Source organism: Polypterus senegalus, chromosome 10, assembly GCF_016835505.1.
Source record: "Polypterus senegalus isolate Bchr_013 chromosome 10, ASM1683550v1, whole genome shotgun sequence".
Taxonomy (NCBI): domain Eukaryota; kingdom Metazoa; phylum Chordata; class Cladistia; order Polypteriformes; family Polypteridae; genus Polypterus; species Polypterus senegalus.
In genome coordinates this window covers 4,745,959-4,769,737 of record NC_053163.1, presented here as the reverse complement: position 1 = coordinate 4,769,737, position 23,779 = coordinate 4,745,959, and the positions used below count along the sequence as shown (strand labels likewise).

The following is a 23,779-nucleotide window of genomic DNA, read 5'->3' as shown; positions in this document are numbered from 1 at the left end:
TGTGAAAAGGCACTTTGGAACTGTTCATAAAAACTATGAAACTGACTTCCTTCCGAAAAGCGATCCGAGAAACAGAAAGGAGAGGGAACTAAAATCGCAGTTAATCATACAGCTGTCATTTTTCACTCGGCTGAATTCAAAAGACCCTCGACTGCATTATTCGGCTCTACTTATTTATGTGAGTCAGCCTTTTCTCACATGAAGATTATTAAATCCAAATACTGTAGTGACCATAAATGTATTGAATTGTTATTGTGCCATAAAGGTTATTCAATTATGCAAGGTACGACAACATAGGCTACATTTTATGTATAAAGTATACTCAGTGTGTATGTATATACTGTATGTGTATATATATATATATATATATATATATATATATATATATATATATATATATATATAGCATTTTTAATGTAGGTAGATCATTTCGACCTGGTCATTTTAAAAGTAGCTCTCAAGCCGAAAAACTGTGGGCACCCCTGATCTAGTTAGTTGCGGTAATAAGAGCATAGAAAGCATAACTTGTTCAGCGTGCGGTCGTCCAGGCGAGAGAGGACTTCGTGCAGAGTACGCCAGCTGCTGAGAAAGCACGCTTTGCCTTTACTGAAGTAGACAACACAGTCATCAGATACTGATACACTTGTTTCTAAACAACGCCCGCACTTGCCATTGCTCTGAAAATCCGCCATTTCAGCTTTTACTGATGCATCCAGTTTCTTTTCATCATTTTGTGATGGCAAGTTTCTTGGCACAGATAATGCGGATGCAACAGACTGACGCATTGCAATTTCAAGTTGCTGTTCAAAGCTGTTGTCTGACAGACGTCAATGAAGTCTTCAGTTTTCAACTATAACTCTGTTATTTCTTGATCAATGTTTACACTTTTACACGCTATATATGCAAGCTTGGCCATTCCCGGGAATTATAGCAGAAATGTCCGGGAATCCCAGGCTCCCGGTAATGGATTGGATTCCCTAGGCACAATGCAGGAAACAGCCAAGTGCATCATGGGACACACTCGGGTACAAACACATCAAACCCAAACTTGCTCCGCTATGTTGTGTTACAGCTAGAGGTTGTTTTTCCTCACTTGTATTTTTCTGGCATATTGTTATTTATTTTTGAGTTATTGTTTTTCATATTTTATGTAGATTTCATTATATTTGCTTATTATTTAATATTTAAACTGCTCAAAAAAAATGAAAGGAGCACTTTGAAAACACATCAGATGTCAATGGAAAAAAAATCCTGCTGGCTCTCTCTACTGATCTGGACTGATATGGTGATGTGTGAGGAACAAAAGGATGGAATTGAAAATGATCAACCAACAGAGGGACACCCCGAAAATCAAAGGGAACAAAATGATGTGGCAGGCGAGTCCATTTGGCCGAAATGTCATTGCAGCAACTCCAAACCGTACTCAGTAGTTTGTATGCCCCCACGTGCTTGTATGCATGCCTGACAACATCCTAATGAGACAACAGATGGTGTCCTGGGGGATCTCCTCCAAGATCTGGACCAAGGCATCACTTAACTCCTGGACATTCTGAGGCGTTGGATGGACCCATACATAAAGTCCCACCCAGAGGTGTTCTATTGGATTTAGGTCAGGCGAGTGTGCGTGGGTTGGTGGTTTCAGTCAATGGGATCAATTCCTTCATCCTCTCACCAGATGAGGTCGGGCATTGTCATGCACCAGGAGGAACCAGCACAGGATCTGACAATGGGTCCAAGGATTTCACCCCGATACCCAATGGCAGTCAGGGTGCCCACCCTTTGTCTAGCCTGTAGAAGTCTGTGTGTCCATCCATAGATATGCCTCCCTACCCAGACCATCACTGACCCCCCACCAAACTGATCATGCTGAACGATGTTACAGACAGCATAACGTTCTCCATGGCTTCTCCAGACCCTTTCACGTCTGTCACATGTGCTCAGGGTGAACCTGCTCTCATCTATGAAAAGCACAGGGCGCCCGCCAGTGGTGGACCTGCCAATTCTGGTATTCTATGGCAAATGCCAATCAAGCTCCACGGTCCCCACTAGAGGACATCGGGCCCTTAGGCCACCCTCATGAAGTCTGTTTCAGATTGTTTGGTCAGAGACATTCACACCACCTACCTGCCTGCTGAAGGTCATTTTGTTGGCTCTGTCAGTGCTCATCCTGGTTATCCTTGCCCGATGGAGCAGATAGTGGTGGGTCCTGCTGATGGGTTAATGACCTTCTACGAGGGGCCCTGTCCAGCTCTCCTAGAGGAACTGCCTGTCTGTCTCCTGGAATCTCCACCATGCCCTTGAGACTGTGCTGGGAGACACACAGCAAACCTTCTGGCAATGGCACGTATTGATGTATTTGATAGCCCACAAGTGTCATTGACTTGATGCTATACTCGAATTCAAAAGTCCTCCTTTCATTTTTTTGAGCAGTGTATTTACGGTTTCTTTAAATATTTGTCCATTCCATGTACTATGTAGGTGGAGCCTCAGGAGACGGGCAGGAAAATTCACAACAGCTATCCATGAGGGTGGCATTCCTGAAAAACCTCATTGAAACAGAAATTGTGAACACTGAAGCATCAACCTTATGGGGATAAAGAGGGTTAGGGCCCGGCGGTGGGATACAAGGGGCAGACAGACACACCAGCACTCCACTCTTGCACCTCAAGGCTTCTTAATGATCCATCTGAAGGTTCACTACAGAGTTCTTACTGCGACCTTTACTTCCTCTACTGTCACGTTCAATTGTCCTCTAGACGCCGAGCGACCCCAACCAAACCATCCAATTGGTAGTAGCGATAGGCGGCAGGGATTTAATCAGTGAATGCTTATGACCGCACTTACTGGGAATTCCTCTTTCTGGGGGAACAATTGCAAGCCTCTCCATTGTGTCTGTTGGCGAAGGGTGGACATGCATCGATCCATTCAGTGTTGCATGTCTATGGGCTTGACAGACCTGTTATTGCTCAGTCTCACGTGTCGTTCACATGTGATAGTCCTCTCAATTTTTTTTTTCTTCTTTTTACTGCAAATAGCTGAGATTAGGAATGAGTAAACGGAGGGAGTCACAAAATGGCTTACACTTTTATAGTCACGGATAAACTAATCCACGGGAATGGGATCCACATTCTTATTGGAAATCACAAGAAAGGAAAATGCAATGTTCACAAAACTACTCAATGATCCACATGCTGGGCCCTTCTTTCTCACCTGAAAATAAAGGGAGAGTGATCTCCGGGCTGGCCCCGCCTCCAGGGGCTCCACCACATAAAGGACAAGGAATTGACCAACATTTAAAGAGGCTGTACATCAAAATGAATTAATAAATATAACAGAAATGTTATAAAAATATGAATAACAAAAAAAAAACACTTAAAGAGAATATAAATACATGAAAACGATTCACAGTGGCCAATCCAACTAACACATACACATCTTTGAGATGAGGTAGAAAGGCCATAGGTACATCCAAACATCTTCATTTTATAGCATCCTTTGTACAGAATACCATCCCGATCCACTGTGGACGTCCTATCTTGTCCATGTCATCAGCATTCCACATCATTTCCTCGATCGATACTATTAGCAACACTCGGGTAGAACCCGACGCCACTCCTTGATGATGAATTCATCTGCTGCTCTTCATTTTCACCTTTTTTGTTTTTTTTTTTTCAGTTCGCCGTTGTCCAGTTCTCATCTTCCACAAGAGTTGAGTTTAACTTCAGGCAATACTTGTCTTCAAGCTCTCCCAATATCCTCATCAATGCCATTGTCCAAATGTCTAGAGGAACCAACACAGTCTCGGGAATGAGATATGTTGTGTACGTATTGAACCTTGGACAGTTCTCCAACCATGTCACCGTGTCACTGCATTCATTCTGAAACACTGTCCTGTTCCTTCCACAGGGACAATATATTTGCTCCCAGTACTGGATCACGAACCGATGCCACCAAAATCCTCATTACCATAACAGACGGAGAGTCCCAAGAGAAGAAGTTTGAAGAAGTTACCCGCAGAGCCGATGCTAAGAATATCATCCGCTATGCCATTGGGGTATGTCCGAGTGTGTGTCCATTCAGGTATCAGAGATGACACCGCCAGTCCTCATTTTCTGTCAGGCTTTCCAGTTTCAGAGGAATTACATTTCACACACATTGGTCACTTCAATTAGGAATCCATGTGATGTTTGGACTCTAATCACCACTGGCTACTTCAGTTAAGTTTTAACTTTAGTCCCATTAAGTCACCTTGATATGGATATCAAAGGTCAATTGTCCCACCGGTTTTGAGACTCTGACCTCATCTGGACGCTACAGTGCAACAGGTGTCTCCTAAGTAATTCGGTCCATTAGGCCCTGTTAGGCTATGTTAAGTCTGGACTTATTCCATAGGACACTAAAGTCTGGACTCAAAGTGTCCTGCAGCCAGTTTGGCCTACAGTGGATTCTTGAAGTATTGAGACCCCTTGACTTCCTGCTCACTTTATTGTGCTGCAGATTTTTACCCATCAATCTACACTCAAGAATCAAAGTGACAACATGTCAAGGTTTGAAAAACTGAAAATTCTCATTTATTCCTAGAAGGATTCAGAGCCCTCCACATTGTGCTCAGGTCCACCGTGTTTGCTTTAACTCTCCTCGAGATGTTTCCAGAACCTCACTGGAGTCCACCTGTGGTAAATTGAATTGATTGGACATCGTTTAGAAAGGCACACGTGTACCTTTTGTATAGAGTCCTGCAGAACTGAACAACTTAGGCAACAGTACCTTCCTATGGGCTTCTCTCAGCTGTGTATAAATGTGAGGTGAAAGCCCAAATTAAAACAAGTTAAGGATACTCTGGGTTTAGTACCAAATTCCCTTATCCTAAAATCTCTGTTGTGGTTACCGTAGAGGGGTACATTGGTTGTAGCATGGCACCCTCAACTGGATACAAGGAGTCTTTGGTCCCAAATGAAATGTTTGATTCTCTGCACTTTAGAAGCCCATTAAGACTCCAGGAGTCATGATGCCCTTTTACTTTCCCTTCCCTGGTCTGTGGTTCTGTCAGATGCTTTTAGATTTGGACTGTAGAAGTCTCGGGTTGATCTGTCTAAAGAGAGGCAGAGGGGTAAACCAGAAGATGGGATAGTGAAGAACTGGGCTGAAGTCAAAACATGGAATCAGAAAGATCTTTCATCAAGGCCCAAAATGCAAGAACAAGGGATTATAACCAGGCCTTCAAAAGGTATCAGAAGGTTATCCATCCATCCATTATCCAACCTGCTATATCCAAACTACACACAGTATCAGTGAATCAATTCCATGAAGTTTGGATACCCCAGAACTGAAGGAAATAAGCTTTATACCGCTGCTCATTTGACATCACTAACAAGTGTGCAACATGAAATTTATTCCATGGGTGTGGCCCAGCAAAGGTTTTTAGGGTGGCGGTGCCCACGATGAAAACAAAATGGCGTCGTGATAGAACATAAACAATTACTCAACATGGTAAGGAGGCAAAAACCGCAAAAAACGGACCTCAGATTCAGATTCTCTAAACTGTATCAGGGTCAGGTCAAGAGTACAGGGTACACCTAGGCAATGGCAGCAGAAGAGTTTCCCTTTAATATTGGAGCATGTTCGTATTTCAGGACAACGTTCAAAGCACTTGACCTCCTTGGAGATCACAGCACACTCATATCTGTGTTTAGTGACATTGAATAAAAGATCTCACTTAGGATGGGCCTTGGTGCTCTCCTAGTCATTGCGCCCTTATGCCATTGCGTATTTGGACTGGCCTAGAGCTGGCTCTCCTCTGTATTATAAAACCTCATAACATATATAAAATAGCTCTGAGTAATCGCTAGAATGAGCACGACAAATGTATGAGTGAACATCAAACTGACTACTAATTACTACACCTCTGGACTACAAGAGTCAAGGTAGCCATTAATATATCCTTCCCTGTTCTGGTTACTTATTCCAGTAGACTGGCTTAGACCAGTAGGAGTTTCAGGTCCACACAGACTGACTAGTATCTGATGTCACATGTCGATTGTTCCATTAAGACTCTGACTTGGTGTGCATCTGCACTCCGGCAGTCATGGTGGTCCCCCTCTTTGCCTTTTCTCATCACCGTTTCCATTATGCTGCTTTAGATTGGAACCGTCAGAGTCACTGGCCCAGTCAAATTGATTTACATCCTGGGTTCAAAGGCAGGCTACTTGTTCCCTTAGGCCTCTGACTTACTGTCCACCTTGCAGTCACAGTTGTCTTTAGTTTCCTCTTCTTAGCCCTCTTGTTCCTTTAGATGTTAAGAGGCATTGACCCCACTGAGCTCCTGACTTCCTTCCTGACGTTTCTGACTCTTAAGCATCAATTGCTGGTCTGATTCCTTGTTCACGTATATGCAAGCAGCAGAATTCTCACCAAACGTTTGATTCTTTTGTGTTTCTCTATACACAGGTAGGGGGTGCATTTGCACATCAAGGGCCTCGGAATGAACTTAACACAATCGCCTCGTCACCCAACAACGTATTCCGAGTGGACGACTTCAACGCCCTGAATGGAATCCAGAGTCAGCTGGAAGAGAGAATCTTTTCTATTGAAGGTGACACTGCAGGGCTCATTTCATGTCACTCTTGGATCTTGGTCAAAGAAATCCACATGCTTGGAAGGAACTGGTAGAAAAGTCCAGTGAACCCAGGAAGAACATGCAAACGCCACACAGAGAGTGGCAGGGCTTAGATTTGAGCCTCGTCTCCCGATTGAAGATGTTGCTTCTCTTTAAACAATTTGACCTGCATTCATTTTTTGATAGCATACTGTTTCCAATTGCTACAATATTATGGAGATCTAGGTATTTCATGTTAGGATTAGATTAGATTAGGTTAGGGTTAGAGATCTTTATTGTCACATACATCGTGAGAGCAAAGTGAAATTCTCATGGCACAGATGTATAAAACAGCAGAACCCCTGTTTTACACAAATTCGGTTTCCGTGGTTCCAGTTATCCGTAATTTGCCATGGCCCAAAAATATTAAATGGAATTCCATGGTGAAAACACAGGAGTGCGTGCGAATGAGTGTGCTGATATATCCGATGTAATGTTCTCAGTGTTGAATACGTTCAGTATAATCAAAACCAGCCTTTGGCCTCTAACACTCTTGCCATCTACATTCGTTGCTGTGTTTTCATTTTTTTTGTTGTGAAAAGAGCCCTCTGTTTTGCTTAATATTGGCCCGAAAGAGCCAAAGTGGGCACAGCGAAGCCAGCAGTTCTTCAAAGTCTTAGAGAAGCTGTGATGTGCTTCCTAAGAATGGAGAAGCCAATAAGTACTCACAACAGGCTAAGATCTCTTGAGGGTTAAGCTGAAGTGTCAGAATCCCATTCATGTACAAGTATTACATTTGTACAAATTATTTTATTGTTACTTAATGTTGGTAATGTGTTACTGGGTGTAATTTATCAATTAAACTTTATTATAGGTACGTATGTAAATGATAAAGGACTTGTATACCGGGTTTGCTGCTATATACGGTTTCAGGGCTACGTCAGCTCCAGGTCTTGGAACATATCCCCCATGGATACGGGATGTTAACAAATTTGAGTATGAAAATAAATAAGAGTAGCAGAAGGTAGGTAGATATTTTAGCATAGTTGGCAGGATTTAATAGATAAATAGATACAGTCATGGCCAAAAGGTTTGAGAATGATACCACTATTGGTTTTCACAAAGTTTGCCGTTTTTGTCAGATGTTTCTGTGGTACACTGAAGTAGAATTACAAGCAGTTCAGAAGTTTCAAAGGCTTTAATTGACAATGACATGAAGTTTATGCACAGAGTCCAGATTTGCAGTGTTGGCCCTTCTTTCCTTTTCAAGACCACTGCAATCCGCCCTGGCATGCAGGCTGGCAATCAACTTCTGGGCCAAATCTTGGCTGATGGCTGCCCATTCTTGCATAATCAGAATTGGTGGGTTTTTGTTTGTCCCACCCGCCTCTTGAGGATTGACTACAAGTTCTCAATGGGATTAAAGGTCTGGGGAGTTTCCTGGCTTTGGACCCCAAATTTCAATGTTTTGTTCCCTGACCCACTTAGTTGTCACTTTTGCCTTATGGTCCATCATGTTGGTCACCAAACTGTTCTTGGATGGTTGGGAGAAGTTGCTCTCAGGGGATTTTTTGGTCCCATTCTTTATTCAGGACTGTGTTCTTAGGCCAAATTGTGAGTTAGCCCTGTACTCCCTTGGCTGAGAAGCAACCCCACATGACATGAATGGTCTCTGGATGCTTTACTGTTGGCGTGACACAGGTCTGATGGTAGTGCCGCTCACCTTTTCTTTTTTTCCGGGTGCCCCAAACAATCAGAGAGGGGATTCATCTGAGACAATGACTTTTCCCCCAGCAGTCCAATCCCAGAATATCAGTCAGCTTCTTTGCTGCCCTTCTTGGCACCCACCAGGCCATCTTCCAAAAGCCTTCTCCTCACTCACACCTGCCTGCTGCCATTCCTGAGCAGACTCTACACTGGTGGTGCCACCCACCAACCCAGATCCCTAGCCATGAATAAAGAATGGACCCAAAACATCCTCAGAGAGAAACGTCTTCCAACCATCCAACAACAGTTTGTTGACCAACATAATGGAGCACCGGGCCATAAGGAAAAAGTGACAACTAAGTGGTTTGGGGAATAAAACATCAAAATTTGGGGTCCATGGCCAGGAAACTCCCCGTACCTTTAATCCCATTGAGAACTTGTGGTCAATCCTCAAAAACCCACCAATACTGACAAACTCCAAGCATCGATTCTGCACGAATGGATGGCCATCAGTCAGGATTTGGCCCAGAAGTTTGATGGACAGACAGCCTGCCAGGGTAAATTGCAGAGGTCTTGAAAAGGGAAGAAGGGCCAACACTGCAGATATGGACTCTTTGAATAAACTTCATATCATTGTCATTCAAAGCCTTTGAAACTTCTGAACTGCTTGTAATTCAACTTCAGTGTACCATAGAAACATCTGACAAGAAGATCTAAAAACTCTGAAGCAGCAAACTTTGTGAAAACCAACAGTTGAGTCATTCTCAAAACTTTTGGTCACGACAGTACAGTAAATAAGAGTGGGGATAAAAGGTAACGTATAGTATAATTGCACATAAACCAGCAGGTGGGTACAGCACACAGTGCAGGGTGGGCAGGATCAGGTTACTGGGAGTTCAGTGACCTTATGGCCTGGCAGAACAAGCTGTCCCTGAAACAGATGGAGTGAGTGGTGAGGTTTCCCAGAAGTCTGAAGTAGAAACAGGAGGTGAGCTGAATGGCTGTCATCAGAGACTGTGGATTCGGCTCTCCTCAGACATCTTTTTATTTTTGTATTTTAATAGATTTTAGTTAGAAACTGATAACATTCCATACAGTCGACTCAAACTGAACAAATCGAAGCAAAATTTGACCCCCACCCAAAAGAAAGAGAGAGGAGCCAGCTGACCGAAGCTACTAAAAAGAGCGAGAAAAGCAGGGTCTCCTTACCCCCGAAATGGAAGCTTACTCTAAAATGTTCTTGATTAGATCCTGCCATATTTTTTAAAGTTTTGAACAGACCCTCTAAGTGAGAGCTCTGCTCGGACCTCTGGCTGAGTCGATACTATAACGCTGCGGAGGGTCAGCCCCAGTGAGTTTTAGAAGCTGTATGGAGGGTCCGCTGGATGAGTTTGTGATTCTGGTGAGTGAGATGACCACACAACAACAACAGAGACCAATTTCTTGTACAGCCTCACCTCAAGGGGCTTTAAGAGGCCTTGACACTCTACGAAGACATGACGAAATAGGACACCATGATTCCTCTGTTTAGGACACGTTCAACAGTGCAGCGGTCAAAGCTCACTAGTGTCGTGGTGCAGGTGGTGCTGCCAGACCATGAAAGGCCGTTGGTGATGTGGACACCCAGGAACCTAAAGCTGCGAACTGTCTGGACAGGGGAGCCATTGATGAGGAGTGGCTAACAATCGTCCTCCTTGAAGTCAACACTGATCCTCTTCGCTTGGTTGACATTCAGGGAGAGTTTGTTGTCATGGCGCCATAACTCCACCCTGTAGGCAGATTCATCATTGGCTGTTTAAAACCTATTAAAAAAAAAAAGTCCACCAACATAATTTTAAATCTCCCCTTTTTCTTCCAGTTTTATTATTAGAAGTAGATGTTACGTAAATAATTAGCGACCCTTTTCAAGGCTTAGCTTTTCGTGTGTCTAGGGGTCTCTGGGTGCCGGCCGGCCTAATGATTCTGACTTCATATTCTGCTGGTCTATAACTGTTTAAAGCAGGAGAACATGAAGACGCAGCATTTTAACCTCTCTCTCTTCATTTGTGCTGCTTTGGCAGGAACCCAGAAGGACACGCTGGCCAGCTCCTTTCAGCTGGAGTTGTCCCAGGGAGGATTCAGCCTGTTTGCTAACTCGGTGAGTGAATTTTATTTTTTGGGACGTCTCCTTCCTCAAGGCCTACAGATGAGATCATCGCCGTGCCCCCCACAATCCGGCACTGGATTGAGCCGCTTGGGCAACGGGACAGGTGGATTTTAGAGAACTAAAGGTGTTAAAAGTTTAAAACGCAGTTGTATTGCTATTGGAAGAAACTTGAAAAGGAATTTTAATCAGATTGTGCTGATGAGTGAAACATCAGAGTTCTGTTTTAAGTACAGTTTCACCAAAATGCCCCAGCAGTCCACCTCCGTGTCATCTCACAATTGTGAAATTCGCCAGAAATGAGGTATATGGGGGCATTCTGAGGTAGAAAGTGAGGAACTCTGCTCTCTAATGTAGCGTTTTAAGATACTTTTTATACGTCTAACTTCTATTCAGTTAGATTTCATTTTAATTTTTATTCCAGTTTGAACTGATAAAGTTAATTCACATCTTGTTTACATTATTTATCTGACACTCCAAGTAGCGTCACACAACTAATTGACATCACGAGATGTGATGCTTTCAATATGAAGACATTTGAGTCACTCACCAGCTCTCGGTGGATACTCTTTACAAAGAGCGCATCAGGACTTAGTTTCAGTTCAGTCAGGACTGCTCTTGGGTTTCTGAGATCCTTTTGTTCCTGATTTTGATGTCTGTCTTTGTTCTTTGAAGTATCAGACTGTTTTTTCTCCTGGTTCTGATCTCTGCCTGTTTTGTGATCATGTTTATGGTGTGGATTTTGCAACTGCCCATCTATTTTTCTCCTCACAATACTATAAATACGACTGTCTGGAAACACTGGAGGGTCATTCTGCTGTTCCAAGCCACCGTCCCCTTCCTCAACCTCCTTCCAGCCCGCATTCATTCTCTTCTGCTAATGGCAGGGATTTTGCCTGTAAAGAAATGTTGTTTTTGTTTTGTTTTGTTTTTTTCTAATTTTATTGTAAATTTAGTTTTGTGTGAGTCATTTTGATAGATGAATAGATACATCATGAAAGACACTATTAAAAAAATTTAGGCACCACATAATAGGTAGATGTTAAAGGCATAATATCTGATAGATAGATAAATATTAGTTTTAGCATAGTAGGCAGGATAGATAGATAGATAGATAGATAGATAGATAGATAGATAGATAGATAGATAGATAGATTATATTATCTATCTATATAATAGATCATGAAAGGAACTTATCAGATAGATCAATAGATGTGAAAGGAGCTATATATAAGGTCAGAGCACAGAGTCAGCCATTTTACAACATAATAGACAGATGGACATGAAAGGCACAATATAAAAGATAGATAAAGGGAGACATGAAAGGTACTATAAAAAAGTTAGATTGTGAAAGACACTATATAATAGATGTATCAGTCTATCTATATCAGATAAAGACAGACAGACATTATTTAAAAGATAGATTAATAGATGTGACAGTCACTATACAAGATAGATCATGAAATTCACTATATAATAGATAGACAGACAGATGTGAAAGGTGCTATATCAGACAGATCATGAGAGGCACTATATAATAGATGTGAAAGAAACAAGATAAAAGTTAGGTAGATAGACAAAAAAGATAGATAGATAGATAGATAGATAGATAGATAGATAGATAGATAGATAGATAGATAGATAGATAGAATGCACTATTTAATAGATAGATAGATAGATAGATAGATAGATAGATAGATAGATAGATAGATAGATAGATAGATAGATAGATAGATAGATAGATAGATAGATAGTGTGAAAGGCACTACATAAAAGTTAGATAGATGGGAAAGGCACTATATAACTGATAAGATAGATGGTCTCATGAAATTACCAGTTCAGCATATCACAATGTCAAAAACATCACACTGGCCATCGCAGAGAATACATAAAGAATGTCCTCGCCTACATTATTTTAATAATTCTTTTGCTCATTATTATTAGTCTGTGCACTATTATATTATATTATATTATATTATATTATATTATATTATATTATATTATATTATATTATATTATAATATATTATATTATATTATATTTTATTATATTATGCTGTGTAAGCCTGTGCTGTGAAAAGCCTGGGCTCCTAGAAAACATGGATTCTGGCACTTCAATTAATCAAGCACATCGGTTGTGTATTAGTGGCTTCTCGTCAGTTTCGTTTTGCCGACATACTCACCCCCCTTGTCTATCAGCAGCTAAGCGAGTTTCTCTTTGGCGACAGAGTCGCTTTCTTTGAGCTTCATGCTGTAGCCTCTCACTTCTGGGCCGGACAGACAGACACACACACTTCCACGCGTAGACATTTATATATAAAATTATATTATCCATCTATCCATCCATTATCCAACCCGCTATAGCCTAACTACAAGGTCACGGGGGTCTGCTGGAGCCAATCCCAGCCAACATAGGGCGCAAGGCAGGAAAGAAACCCTGGGCAGGGTGCCAGCCAACTGCAAAATTATATTATATTACTAGGGGGCTCTGCCCTGCTCGCTTCGCTCGCCCACCCCCGTGTTTGTTTTACCGGATATACAATACAATACAATTCATTTGTTGTATAGCCCAAAATCACACAAGAAGTGCCGCAATGGGCTTTAACAAGCTCTGCCTCCTGACAGCCCCCCAGCCTTGACCCTCTAAGAAGACAAGGAAAAACTCCCAAAAAAAAAAACCTTTTAGGGAAAAATGGAAGAAACCTCGGGAAAGGCAGTTCAAAGAGAGACCCCTCTCCAGGTAGGTTGGGCGTGCAGTGGGTGTCAAAATGAAAAGGGGGACAATACAATACAATACAATACACAGAACAGAATAAATCCTCAATACAGTATAAAAATAAAAATTCCAGAAGTACGGAGTAGAATTTCACATTGGATGATCTCACATAATATCATTTGGATTTGTTTCGAGTCCTGGAGACCTCATTCATCAAGCTGCCTCCCCCAGTTTGCCATTCCACATCTGAAATAGCGTTAATCCGATGAAAGGACCCCTCTTTCCCACGATTCCTGCAATCCTTCATCAGGGATGACTTTATCATAGGCAGGCAATATACAATTTAAAGAGATTGCTATTTTCTTGACGTATAACGCCGCTCGTGGGTGGGGTTTGCTGTCGCGCTTCCCTTCAATCTTTTTAAAGCCTTTACAGCCGCTGTCCTTTTTCCTACTTTGTGTCTCTGCTGCTCACGTTGTGATCGCTTCTCCATCATCATAAATATACACCTGACTGAATTGTGTTTTCTTTGAAATTAAACTTGTCGTTGTTTTAACTGTTGCGGGTCCACAGATTCTCATGGTGTATGTTCCATTATTGTGTAAGTCTACGCTTTGTGCATTGAATGATGTGCACTGAGACCCCTGTATCTGTGTGTGCTGCTTCCCTTTACACTACTGTGTTTTGTTTTTTTTGCCCATTCTCTTTCGTCTCGCGGTTCTTTTATTTGTCTTTCGTGATCTTAATGTGAAGATCACGTATCGTCTACTAGTCATTCATTCCACAGGATTGTTTTTTATAATAAAGAGATATTACCATACAGTGAGGTCCATAAATATTTGGACAGAGACCACTTTTTTCTCATTTTGGTTCTGTACATTACCACAAGGAATTTTAAATGAAACAACTCAGATGCAGTTGAAGTGCAGACTTTCAGCTTTAGTTCAATGGGTGAACAAAACGATTGCATAAAAATGTGAGGCAACTAAAGTATTTTTTGAACACAATCCCTTCATTTCAGGGGCTCAAAAGTAATTGGACAAATTAAATAACTGGAAATAAAATGTTCATTTCTAATACCTGGTTGAAAACCCTTTGCTGGCAATGCCAGCCTGAAGTCTTGAGCTCCTGGACATCACCAGATGCTGGGTGTCCTCCTTTTTAATGCTCTGCCAGGTCTTTACTGCAGCAGCTTTGCTTTCAGTTGCTGTTTGTTTGTGGGCCTTTCTGTCTGAAGTTTGGTCTTCAACAAGTGAAATGCCTGCTCAGTTGGGTGAAGATCAGGTGACTGACTTGGCCATTCAAGAATTGTCCACTTCTTTGCTTTAATTAACTCCTGGGTTGCTTTGGCTGCATGTTTTGGGTCATTGTCCATCTGTATCATGAATCAATTTGACATCATTTAGCTGGATTTGAGCAGACAGTATGTCTCTGAACACCTCAGAATTCATTCGGCTGCTTCTGTCCTGTGTCACCTCATCAATAAACACTCGTGTCCCAGTGCCACTGGCAGCCATCACACTGTCTGACTCCACCGTGTTTTACAGATGATGTGCTATACTTTGGATAATGAGCTGCTCCACACCTTCTTTCTCCATCCTTTCTTCTTGCCTTTATCATTCTAGTAGAGGTTGATCTTGGTTTCATCTGTCCAAAGAATGTTTTACCAGAACTCTGCTGGCTTTTTTAGATGTTCTTTAGCAAAGTCCAATCTAGCCTTTCTATTCTTGAGGCTTATGAGTGGCTTGCACCTTGCTGTGCACCCTCTGGATTTCCTTTCATGCAGTCTTCTGTTTATGGTGGACTTGGATATCGATACGCTTACCAAGCCCTGGAGAGTGTTGTTCACTTGGTGGGCTGTTGTGAAGGGGTTTCTCTTCACCATGGAAATGATTCTGTGATCATCCACCACTGTTGTCTTCCGTGGACGTCCAGGTCTTTTTGCGTTACTGAGTTCACCAGTGCTTGCTTTCTTTCTCAGGATGTACCAAACTGTAGATTTTGCCACTCGTAATATTGTAGCAATTTCTCGGATGGGTTTTTTCTGTTTTTGCAGCTTAAGGATGGCTTCTGTCACCTGCATGGAGAGCTCCTTTGACCGCATGTTGTCTGTTCACAGCAAAATCTTCCACATGCAAGCACCACACCTCAAATCAACTCCAGGCCTTTTATCTGTTAATTGATAAGACATCACGACGGACTTGAACACACCTGCCCATGAAATAGCTTTTGAGTCAATTGTCCAGTTACTTTTGAGCCCCTGAAATGAAGGGATTGTATTCAAAAAAGTTGCCTCACATTTTTATGCAATTGTTTTGTTCACCCCACTGAATTAAAGCTGAAAGTCTGCACTTCAACTGCATCGGAGTTGTTTCATTTAAAATTCATTGTAGTGATGTACAGAACCAGAATTAGAAAGAAGTTGTCTCTGTCCAAATATTTATGGACCTAACTGTAAAACCTTCTGCACACAGAGATAGGGTGAGTGAAATGGTAAATTGACAAAAGAGACTTTGATCACAACACTAGGGTCTCAGTCCTCTCACTGAGTGTAGGCCACCCGTCTACTTCAGAGTGAGTGGTCCACCTTTCCTAAGAGTGTCTGAGGATGTTTTAAGAATTAACCTTCACCCTGAAATGCCACTGGATATTTATGACTATTGTCCAGACATTTTCCGCACTCCAGGTTCCCAATGGAGAAGTCCCAAAGCACACAGATTACAATAAACTACCAGCCTGACCCCAGTGGAGTGATGACACAGGTGACCACCCTTAAATGACCTCAGATGTACCCCCTTTCCAGCTGGCCTCTTGGGGTCTGTACCGGTCATAATCCAGAGCTTGATCTCTTTTTCTGTACGCTTTTGGGCCAACCCTCTCATACGATAAGTCGGAGCGGTGAAGAGCATTCGAATAACGGTTAAAGTTAAAGTAAAGGACACATTCATGTCAATAAAAAGTCTGCAAATTCCCAGAGGGCTTCATGTTTGAGATGAAGTGACGCGTTCTTTTCTTTTCTTTTGATTTTCTTCCCCTCTCATTTCCAAGGATGGATCAGTGCTCTATGGTGCTGTAGGTTCTTATGACTGGTCTGGGGGTTTCTTTGAAGAAAATGGTCACATCCTGAAGTTCTTCAACATGTCTTCCCACAGCAGAGATATGAAAGGGTCCTACTTGGGTAAGAGCGAGAGTTGGCCACCTAGGGGCCCCGAGCTGACTGACCAGGGATGAGGGTCTCAATGTACAACACAGTCTGTAGCCTGGCAGTAACAATCTGGAGATGCAGGTCAATGGTGAGAATGAAGAACTGCTTCTCATTTCAGGGTACACCATCGAAGATGCCACCGTGAGTGGAGCGACTTATTACTTTGTAGGGGCTCCTCGCTACAAACACAAAGGAGCAGTGGTGGTGTTCCAACGTCACAAAATGACAGCCACATACACACTGGAGGGAGAGCAGGTAGGAGCTGAGCTTCTTTGCTAGATTAAAGTGCTCACTGAGTTTAGGCCTTTCTCCTTTTCAGAACATGCATAAGAGTATTAGAAGACTGACAATTGAGATGAGAGGAGACTATCAAACTCATTTGGCTGGCTAACAGCTCACTTGTCCTGATGCAATTTTAGGTTTCTCTGTACTTTGTTCCAGATTCCCACCAGTCAATGTGTAAAGACGTCCTTCCTGGTCACTATTTTAACGACACTTCTCCTTAATTTCCACTAGGTGGTGTCCTTGGCCATGTGCTTCACTTATGAATATCCAGTTCAAGCACTGCGTATAGCCCACCACTTATGGTTTTGTTCATCCGTCACCTGTCACAATTTTCTAACTCTCAAAACTCAAAAGAGCTCTTTAGTATGAGAACTAGGCCTCAACCCTTTAGGCCCTGCGCTCTGACCCCCCCCAAAGGTCATGCGAAAAGACAGTTTCCCCTCTGAGATTAACAAAGCTTATCAAATCAAAAAGTCCCAAAAAATACGGCTTAGAAACAAAACCATTCTGGCTCCACATTTGACAATCAGGCTTGACGGCCTACATAGTCGAGGCTAAAAAGTGGAAGGGGAAACCGTAAACCCCTGGTCCAAAATAGCAAAATATTCCTTATTATGTGCAATAAATGGATTACAAAATATTTCCAAAAACAAGAACAAAAAGGGAAATCGAGGTGATTACCCCAAAGCGGTAAACCAAGTCTATAATCCCTAGACAGAAGCCGAGGTCGACAAGAGTGTTAAAAACCCCAAAAATCACAAAAGTACTTACAAGGACAAAGGTGAGGACCAGAATCCAAAAAACGAAGGCGTGAAAAGCAAACACCGTGAAAGCGCCAAAGACGAGGCTTTGACAAGCTTAGATGGGTTAGGGTTAGGGGTCATCCCACAGCTGTGACATCAGGAGTTTTTGACCCCTTTGGACTCAACTTAATATTGATAAGGAGTGTAAGAAAAGAATTGATGAATTCACAATCAACCTAATGAAATCATACAAGACAATAAATGAACAAGGCAATACTCGTTAAGAAAAATAAAATACCAATAGACAGAAAAACAAAACCATACTTGATAAGTGACAACCGAATACATCAAGGGCAATAACATTAATAAATAAACAAAAGAGATATAAAAACACCAAACCTTTACCAGAACATCTTCTTCTTCCTCTTGACTGCGCCTCTTGCCTTGCACTTCCTCTGCACACTTCAATATCTCACTTCCTAAAGGGTCACGTGGCGTGTCCATTACACCCAAATCTGGCAGTGGGTGGCACTGGCTTCATCTGTGGTGTCTCACCTCGAGAAGATCACTGAGTGTAGGCAGTTCTACGAGAGTCCATCTTCGCCTTAGGGGTGTAAAGGAGATGTTCATTCAAACTTCACTACACGCTTTATCATTTTTTTTCAGATTGGTTCCTACTTTGGGGCAGTCATTTGCTCGGTTGACCTGAACAAAAACGGAGAGACCGACCTGCTACTGATCTCCGCTCCAATGTACCAGAGCCCTGGAAAGGGAGGCCAAGTGTTTGTGTACAAGTTCAGTTCTATCACTGTAAGTCTGAGGTGACCTCACCGCATTGACCACGACCGCCCACTCGGTGGGCTGTGGGATCTTCTGCAGATTTATCTTCCTTTGATGGGTTACCACAGGTAGGCCTCTTCTCATTTCAGAAAAGGTTTGCTTTGTCAGACACTCTGAATGGAATGGAAGGACAACCTGACTCGCGGTTTGGTGCAAGCATCGCTGAAATCTCTGACCTCAACGGCGATGGAATAACCGATGTGGCTGTGGGAGCCCCTCTTGAAAATGACGGTCGGGGAAGTGTCTACATCTTCAATGGCGGGGCTGTGGGACTGAGATCCTGTAGTCAAGTGAGTAAATGGCACAACGGGTCAGTCCTCATCTTGTTCCAGTAGTAGACATGGAATACTAAAATACCAACAACATTGTCTATCGAAGACAAGTAATGGAATACATTAAACTATTTGATATCTCTTACCCTACCTGTACCCTCAGCACATTTCCTCAGTATCCTCGTAAGTCTGAATCTCTCTTGAGCCGGTGCTCCCTCTCTTGAGCGCGTTCCCAAAAAGCCAGACGCTTCTCAGATGCCTTGCTTGCCTCCTGATCTCTTTTTATACTTCTACGTCTTTGAAGGTGACTCTCACAGTGGGCCTACTCTGCCATTACTCCTCCTTGTGTTTCTCATACTTATTCTTTCAATCGTGTCGCCACATCTAAACTGACCAATCACACTAAAGGCAGAGAGACCAATCATTTTGCTCTCAGAGACCTGACATACACATGGGCCTTAGTGTTTTATTATATACTAACTGTCCCTCACGGCTCCACCCACACAGTAGTGAAACTGGACAGTCAGGGGGTCCCCACTCCTGACGTCACGCGTCCCCCTCCCCTCGGCCCGCAGCCTCTGTCTAGGATTAGCATAAGCAAGCTAACTATGATTTTTAGCACAATGAGAGAAGTCGCAAAATCAACTGGAATGTTCAGGCAAATCCTAGAATAAAACCGGATCTAAATCCGTAAAGTAGTTCTCTTGTTCACTAGCTAAGCGGAGGTAAGGAACACCTCGAGGCTGGCACGTGAGTGAGGAGGGCCCTGCCTCCCTCCCCTCAGCCCGTTGTGGGTCTTTCGGATTCGCACAAATAAATTGATACCACAAGCAAACTATGATACTTAGAGCAGTGAGAGAAGTTGCAAAATCAACCGGAATGGTCAAGCAAATGATGGGGGAAAAAAACGATCTAAATCCGTGAAGTAGTTCTGTCATGAAAAGAAAGCAGACAGACATACAGACAGACAGACAGACAGATGTTGGACTTTATATATATATATATAGAGAGAGAGAGATATGTGTGTGTTTTCTCTCCAGCTCTAATGAAGCTGATGGTCTGCTTTGGGGTCTTTATTCTCTGGCAGCTGGTCATGGTCATGCTGCCAGCGATATTGGTTTCTCCCAGAGCTTGGACAACAACTCAAGATATGTTCTAGGGTTCCCTATGTCCCACACTGGGAGTACCCCAGTATATCAACCAAGCTCCAGCAGTACAGATTGGATGGGCTAGAAAGGGACATCATAGACAGTCTGGACCAAAAATCCAATACAGGGTGGTCCAGATCTAATTATGCAGATCCAGATCATCTGGATGATTTTGATTTATGCAGGGACAATTCCAGTTCGGCGTGAAGACAATTCTTCATGTCGTCAGTTCGCACACTTCTCGATGGTCTGTAAGTTATAGCGTAATGAAAAATCCATAATTAGATCTGGACCACCCTATACAGTGAGGGGTCTGCCCACGTGGTCTCCCTTTTCCACTACTTGCTCCCAACTAGTCCAGGCACCTTGCTGTCTCATTCCACCTGCTTCACTGGACTTCTCCTCCTCCACTGCTGCTCTCCCCTCATTCAGGACTAAGGCACCTCCTCTCTTACCCAAAGCCTTGTCATGACAAGTTCACCATGTGACAAAAACCTGCAATCCAATTGGCTGCCCAGCCGAGCTAGTGAAGAGCGGAGCTGCAGAGGTCTGCAGCTGGACCGATCTCCAAAAAAGGACCTGAGCCTAAATGCTGAAAAAAGAGGAAAAAAAAAAGGAAAGCCGGAAAAGGGAAAGGGGATCTGCCAAAACCCCAGGCCTAAATACCGTAAGCAAGACATACATGTTTCATTTATAAAATTAAATAAAGAAAAATTTAACAAAGAAAACATTAAAAATGAACATAACACAAAATGACTAAGCTTAATGCCAAAACATAAGCAAAGAAAATCTCAAAAAGAAAATCCAAAAGGAACAAAGTGGAAGTGGACAAAGGCCAAACAGTCCCACAACCGGGTGGAGAAAAAAACACAAAAGCACAGAAGCCAAATAACAAGAGCAAAGTGCGGAGGCAAAAACGACAGGAATACAGTGATACCTTGAGATACCTGTGAGTGTCCCAACGTACGAGTTTTTTTGAGATACGAGCCGTCACTATGTCGATTTTTTGTCTTGAGTTACGAGCCAAAATTCAAAATATGAGCCATCTATTTAATGACACCTGCCTAACACTTGACTTTATTGATCGTGCAGCGGCGCTATTTAATGACACTCGCCTAACTCATTTCAGAAATATTCTAAAGGGGAGGACTAAACAAAGCTCCTTGGACAGGTTTCTATTGAAACGCCCTGCGAACGAAAGTGACAAAAGCGTGGCAGAAAAGAAAAAAAAACTAGTGAAGAAGAAAATTAAGTTAAGCAAAAGTGAAAGAAAAAAAAAATTACAATACGCTAATCGGCTTCGCCAAAATCTGTTTATTTCTTTAGATTCTCTTTTAAGTATTTGGTTTCATTTTGTTTGTATACAATATTTGTTCATTATAAATACATTTTTCTTTTGTTGAAAACATTTAACAAAAAATTGTGGTGGTTTCTTGGGGGCTGGCACGAATTAATCTCATTTCAATTCATTTCGATGGGGAAAATTGATTTCAGATACGAGCATTTTGACTTACGAGCTCGGTCACGGAATGAATTAAACTCGTATGTCAAGGTATCACTGTATAATAAACAGGGCTGATGTCCGGAAGACATCCATCCATCCATCCATTATCAAACTCCCTATATCCTAACACAGGGTCACGAGGGTCTGCTGGAGCCAACACAGAGCGCAAGGCAGGAAACAAACCCCAGGGAGGGTGCCAGCCCACCACAGGGGACACACAAACCCACACACCAAGCACACATTAGGGACAATTTAGGATCTCCAATGCACCTGACCTGCATGTCTTTGGACTGTGGGAGGAAACCCACACGGACACGAGGAGAACATGAAAACTCCACGCAGGGAAGACCCTGGAAGCGATCCCAGGTTTCCTAACTGCGAGGCAGCAGCGCTACCCACTACGCCACCGTGCCGCCCTCTGGAAGACATAAATACCAAATTATGGGGAAGGAAACTGTGGCAAAATTTCAACAAATAATAAGAACGTAAACAAAGGAGGAACAACAAAAAAAACGTTGCTTTTCAGCAATTGAGTGTGAGGCCACTGTGGCAGACACATAAAAGATGGCGACAGTTGTTGCTTGGTAGCCAAGCCTTTTAGATAAAAGTAAATCTCTACCTGATGAATTTTCAGTTTAGGACACTTAGGGACTGGAATCTTAGTGAAGGTTGGCTCCGTGGTTTTGCTCTTTTGAAAGGTGTGGACTTTATTTCATGCTCTGTTTTCTGGATTGCTGGCTTTTTTTTTGACTTTCTGCCATTGACCCCCTGGCTGTTTCTGTTGTTCTTTTGGTTTTACTCTTTGAACCTTTTCCTTTTCTGGTCATTCCATCTTGTGGCCTTCCTTTTTTCTACCCAAGGTCACACGTTCTGCATGAGCATAATTGGCTTCCTCAGTTTTATTTCTTTAATAATTTACACCCGGTCACTTTTGCTTGATATCCTGACTGAAGATTAACCGGCTATGTTGTACGTTGTAGAGAATTGAAGCAGCGCAACTCTCCGGTAACTTGAGATTATTTGGCCACTCCCTGCATGGAATTCTGGACCTGACAGGAGATCAAATGCCAGATCTGACCATTGGCTCGAAAGGCAATGTCGTGGTTCTCCGGTAAGAATCTCCACCTCAAGAGCACTTTACTGCTGCTCGTACACAAAAAAGCCCTCGACAAACAGAATGACACTTTTCAGAAGCGGCCACCCATATTGATGACGATGGCTGGCATCATGGCACATTTTTTATTCACTCTGCAGATCAAGACCAGTGCTTGGGGTTGAAGTGACGGCAGCTTTCCAGCCTGAGATAATTAATACCAAAGATGAAGACTGTGCCAGAGAGTCCAAACACAAGATGACGTTGTGCTTCATAGTGACTAAGGTCACCAAAGACAATGCAGGTGAAAACTCCACTGGTTTAACTAAGCAGACACATCAAGCAAACGAGAACCCAATCTACTCGGCTCTTACATCCCACACTTTGTATAAATTCCTATTTGCACCATCCTCAAATTTTGGAAACAAGCATCCATTTTATATACATTACATATAAAATTTGTGTGACAATGGGTTGACCGCTTTATCCTCTCTATCACAAGGGGTTTCATTTTTTAAAAATTAAAAAAATGAAACTGGTGTCACTGGTGTCAAGCTACTCAAATTATCAGCAGACCCAATTCATGTTTTCTTTGTTTATATTCCACTCCAATGTAAGCGATATGCCTGAGGTTTGACCTCTGACCCTACAGACTCTGGCAGCTTGGAAGAACCTGCCAATAGAAGATACAATGGGCTGGTGGGTACTCTGGTGCCCCCTAATGGCCTTGTCTCTTGTTTTTACAGCCAATCTGTCTGCAACCATCACATATAACCTGACGCTGGACTCAGTGAGACAAAGATTTAGGGCGCATTTCACTCCAGGCAATCGACAAATGAACAGTGCTTTCAAGGCCGGAGTCGGGAGAACATGCAAGGAACACAACATAATCATACCTGTGAGTGGTTTGTGCCCCGTATCTATCTATTTATCTATCTGTCAATCATATGTAGTGTCTTCAGTATCTACCTATCTGTCTATCTACTGCATGTACGTAGTGTCTTTCAGTATCTAGCAAGCTATCTAAATGCCACTAGCCATATGTCTAACTAGCTAGGTAGCTATCTCTCTAATCCTGCCGACTACGCTAAAATAACCATATATTGTACATAGTCTCTTTTTCTATCTCTCTATTGTATGTAGTGTCTTTCAGTATCTATCTAGATAGGTAGCTCTCTCTCTAATCTTGCTGACTACACTTAGTTATATATTGTACACAGAGAGAGAGAGATAGATGGATAGTCTATCTATCTATATGTAGTGTCTTCACTATCTAGCTAACTATCTATCTATCGTATGTAATCTCTTCAGTATCTAGCTCTAATCCTGCCAACTACACTAAAGTAACTACATATTGTACGTTGTCTCTTTTTCTGTCCATCTATCTTTTGTACGTAGTGTCTTTCAGTATCTATCTAGATAGCTAGGTAGCTATCTCTCAAATCTTGCTGGATACACTAAAATAGTAATTTATTGTACATAGACAGAGAGATAGATGGGTAGTCTATCTATCTATCTATCTTTCATAT

At 42.4% G+C, this 23,779-nt stretch overlaps 1 protein-coding gene across 1 annotated transcript in view; it reads left to right on the top strand.

Moving 5' to 3' along the window:
• LOC120536575 (integrin alpha-X-like) overlaps positions 1–23,779 on the top strand; it is a 50,433-nt gene that overhangs the window by 12,052 nt on the left and 14,602 nt on the right. Inside the window, exons 7-17 of the mRNA XM_039764964.1 lie at positions 3,676–3,821; positions 3,907–4,054; positions 6,448–6,592; positions 10,363–10,439; positions 16,209–16,338; positions 16,484–16,620; positions 18,060–18,203; positions 18,323–18,523; positions 22,138–22,268; positions 22,412–22,554; positions 22,997–23,148. Coding sequence (XP_039620898.1) covers positions 3,676–3,821; positions 3,907–4,054; positions 6,448–6,592; positions 10,363–10,439; positions 16,209–16,338; positions 16,484–16,620; positions 18,060–18,203; positions 18,323–18,523; positions 22,138–22,268; positions 22,412–22,554; positions 22,997–23,148 — 1,554 coding nt within the window. The remainder of the gene's footprint in view (positions 1–3,675; positions 3,822–3,906; positions 4,055–6,447; positions 6,593–10,362; positions 10,440–16,208; positions 16,339–16,483; positions 16,621–18,059; positions 18,204–18,322; positions 18,524–22,137; positions 22,269–22,411; positions 22,555–22,996; positions 23,149–23,779) is intronic.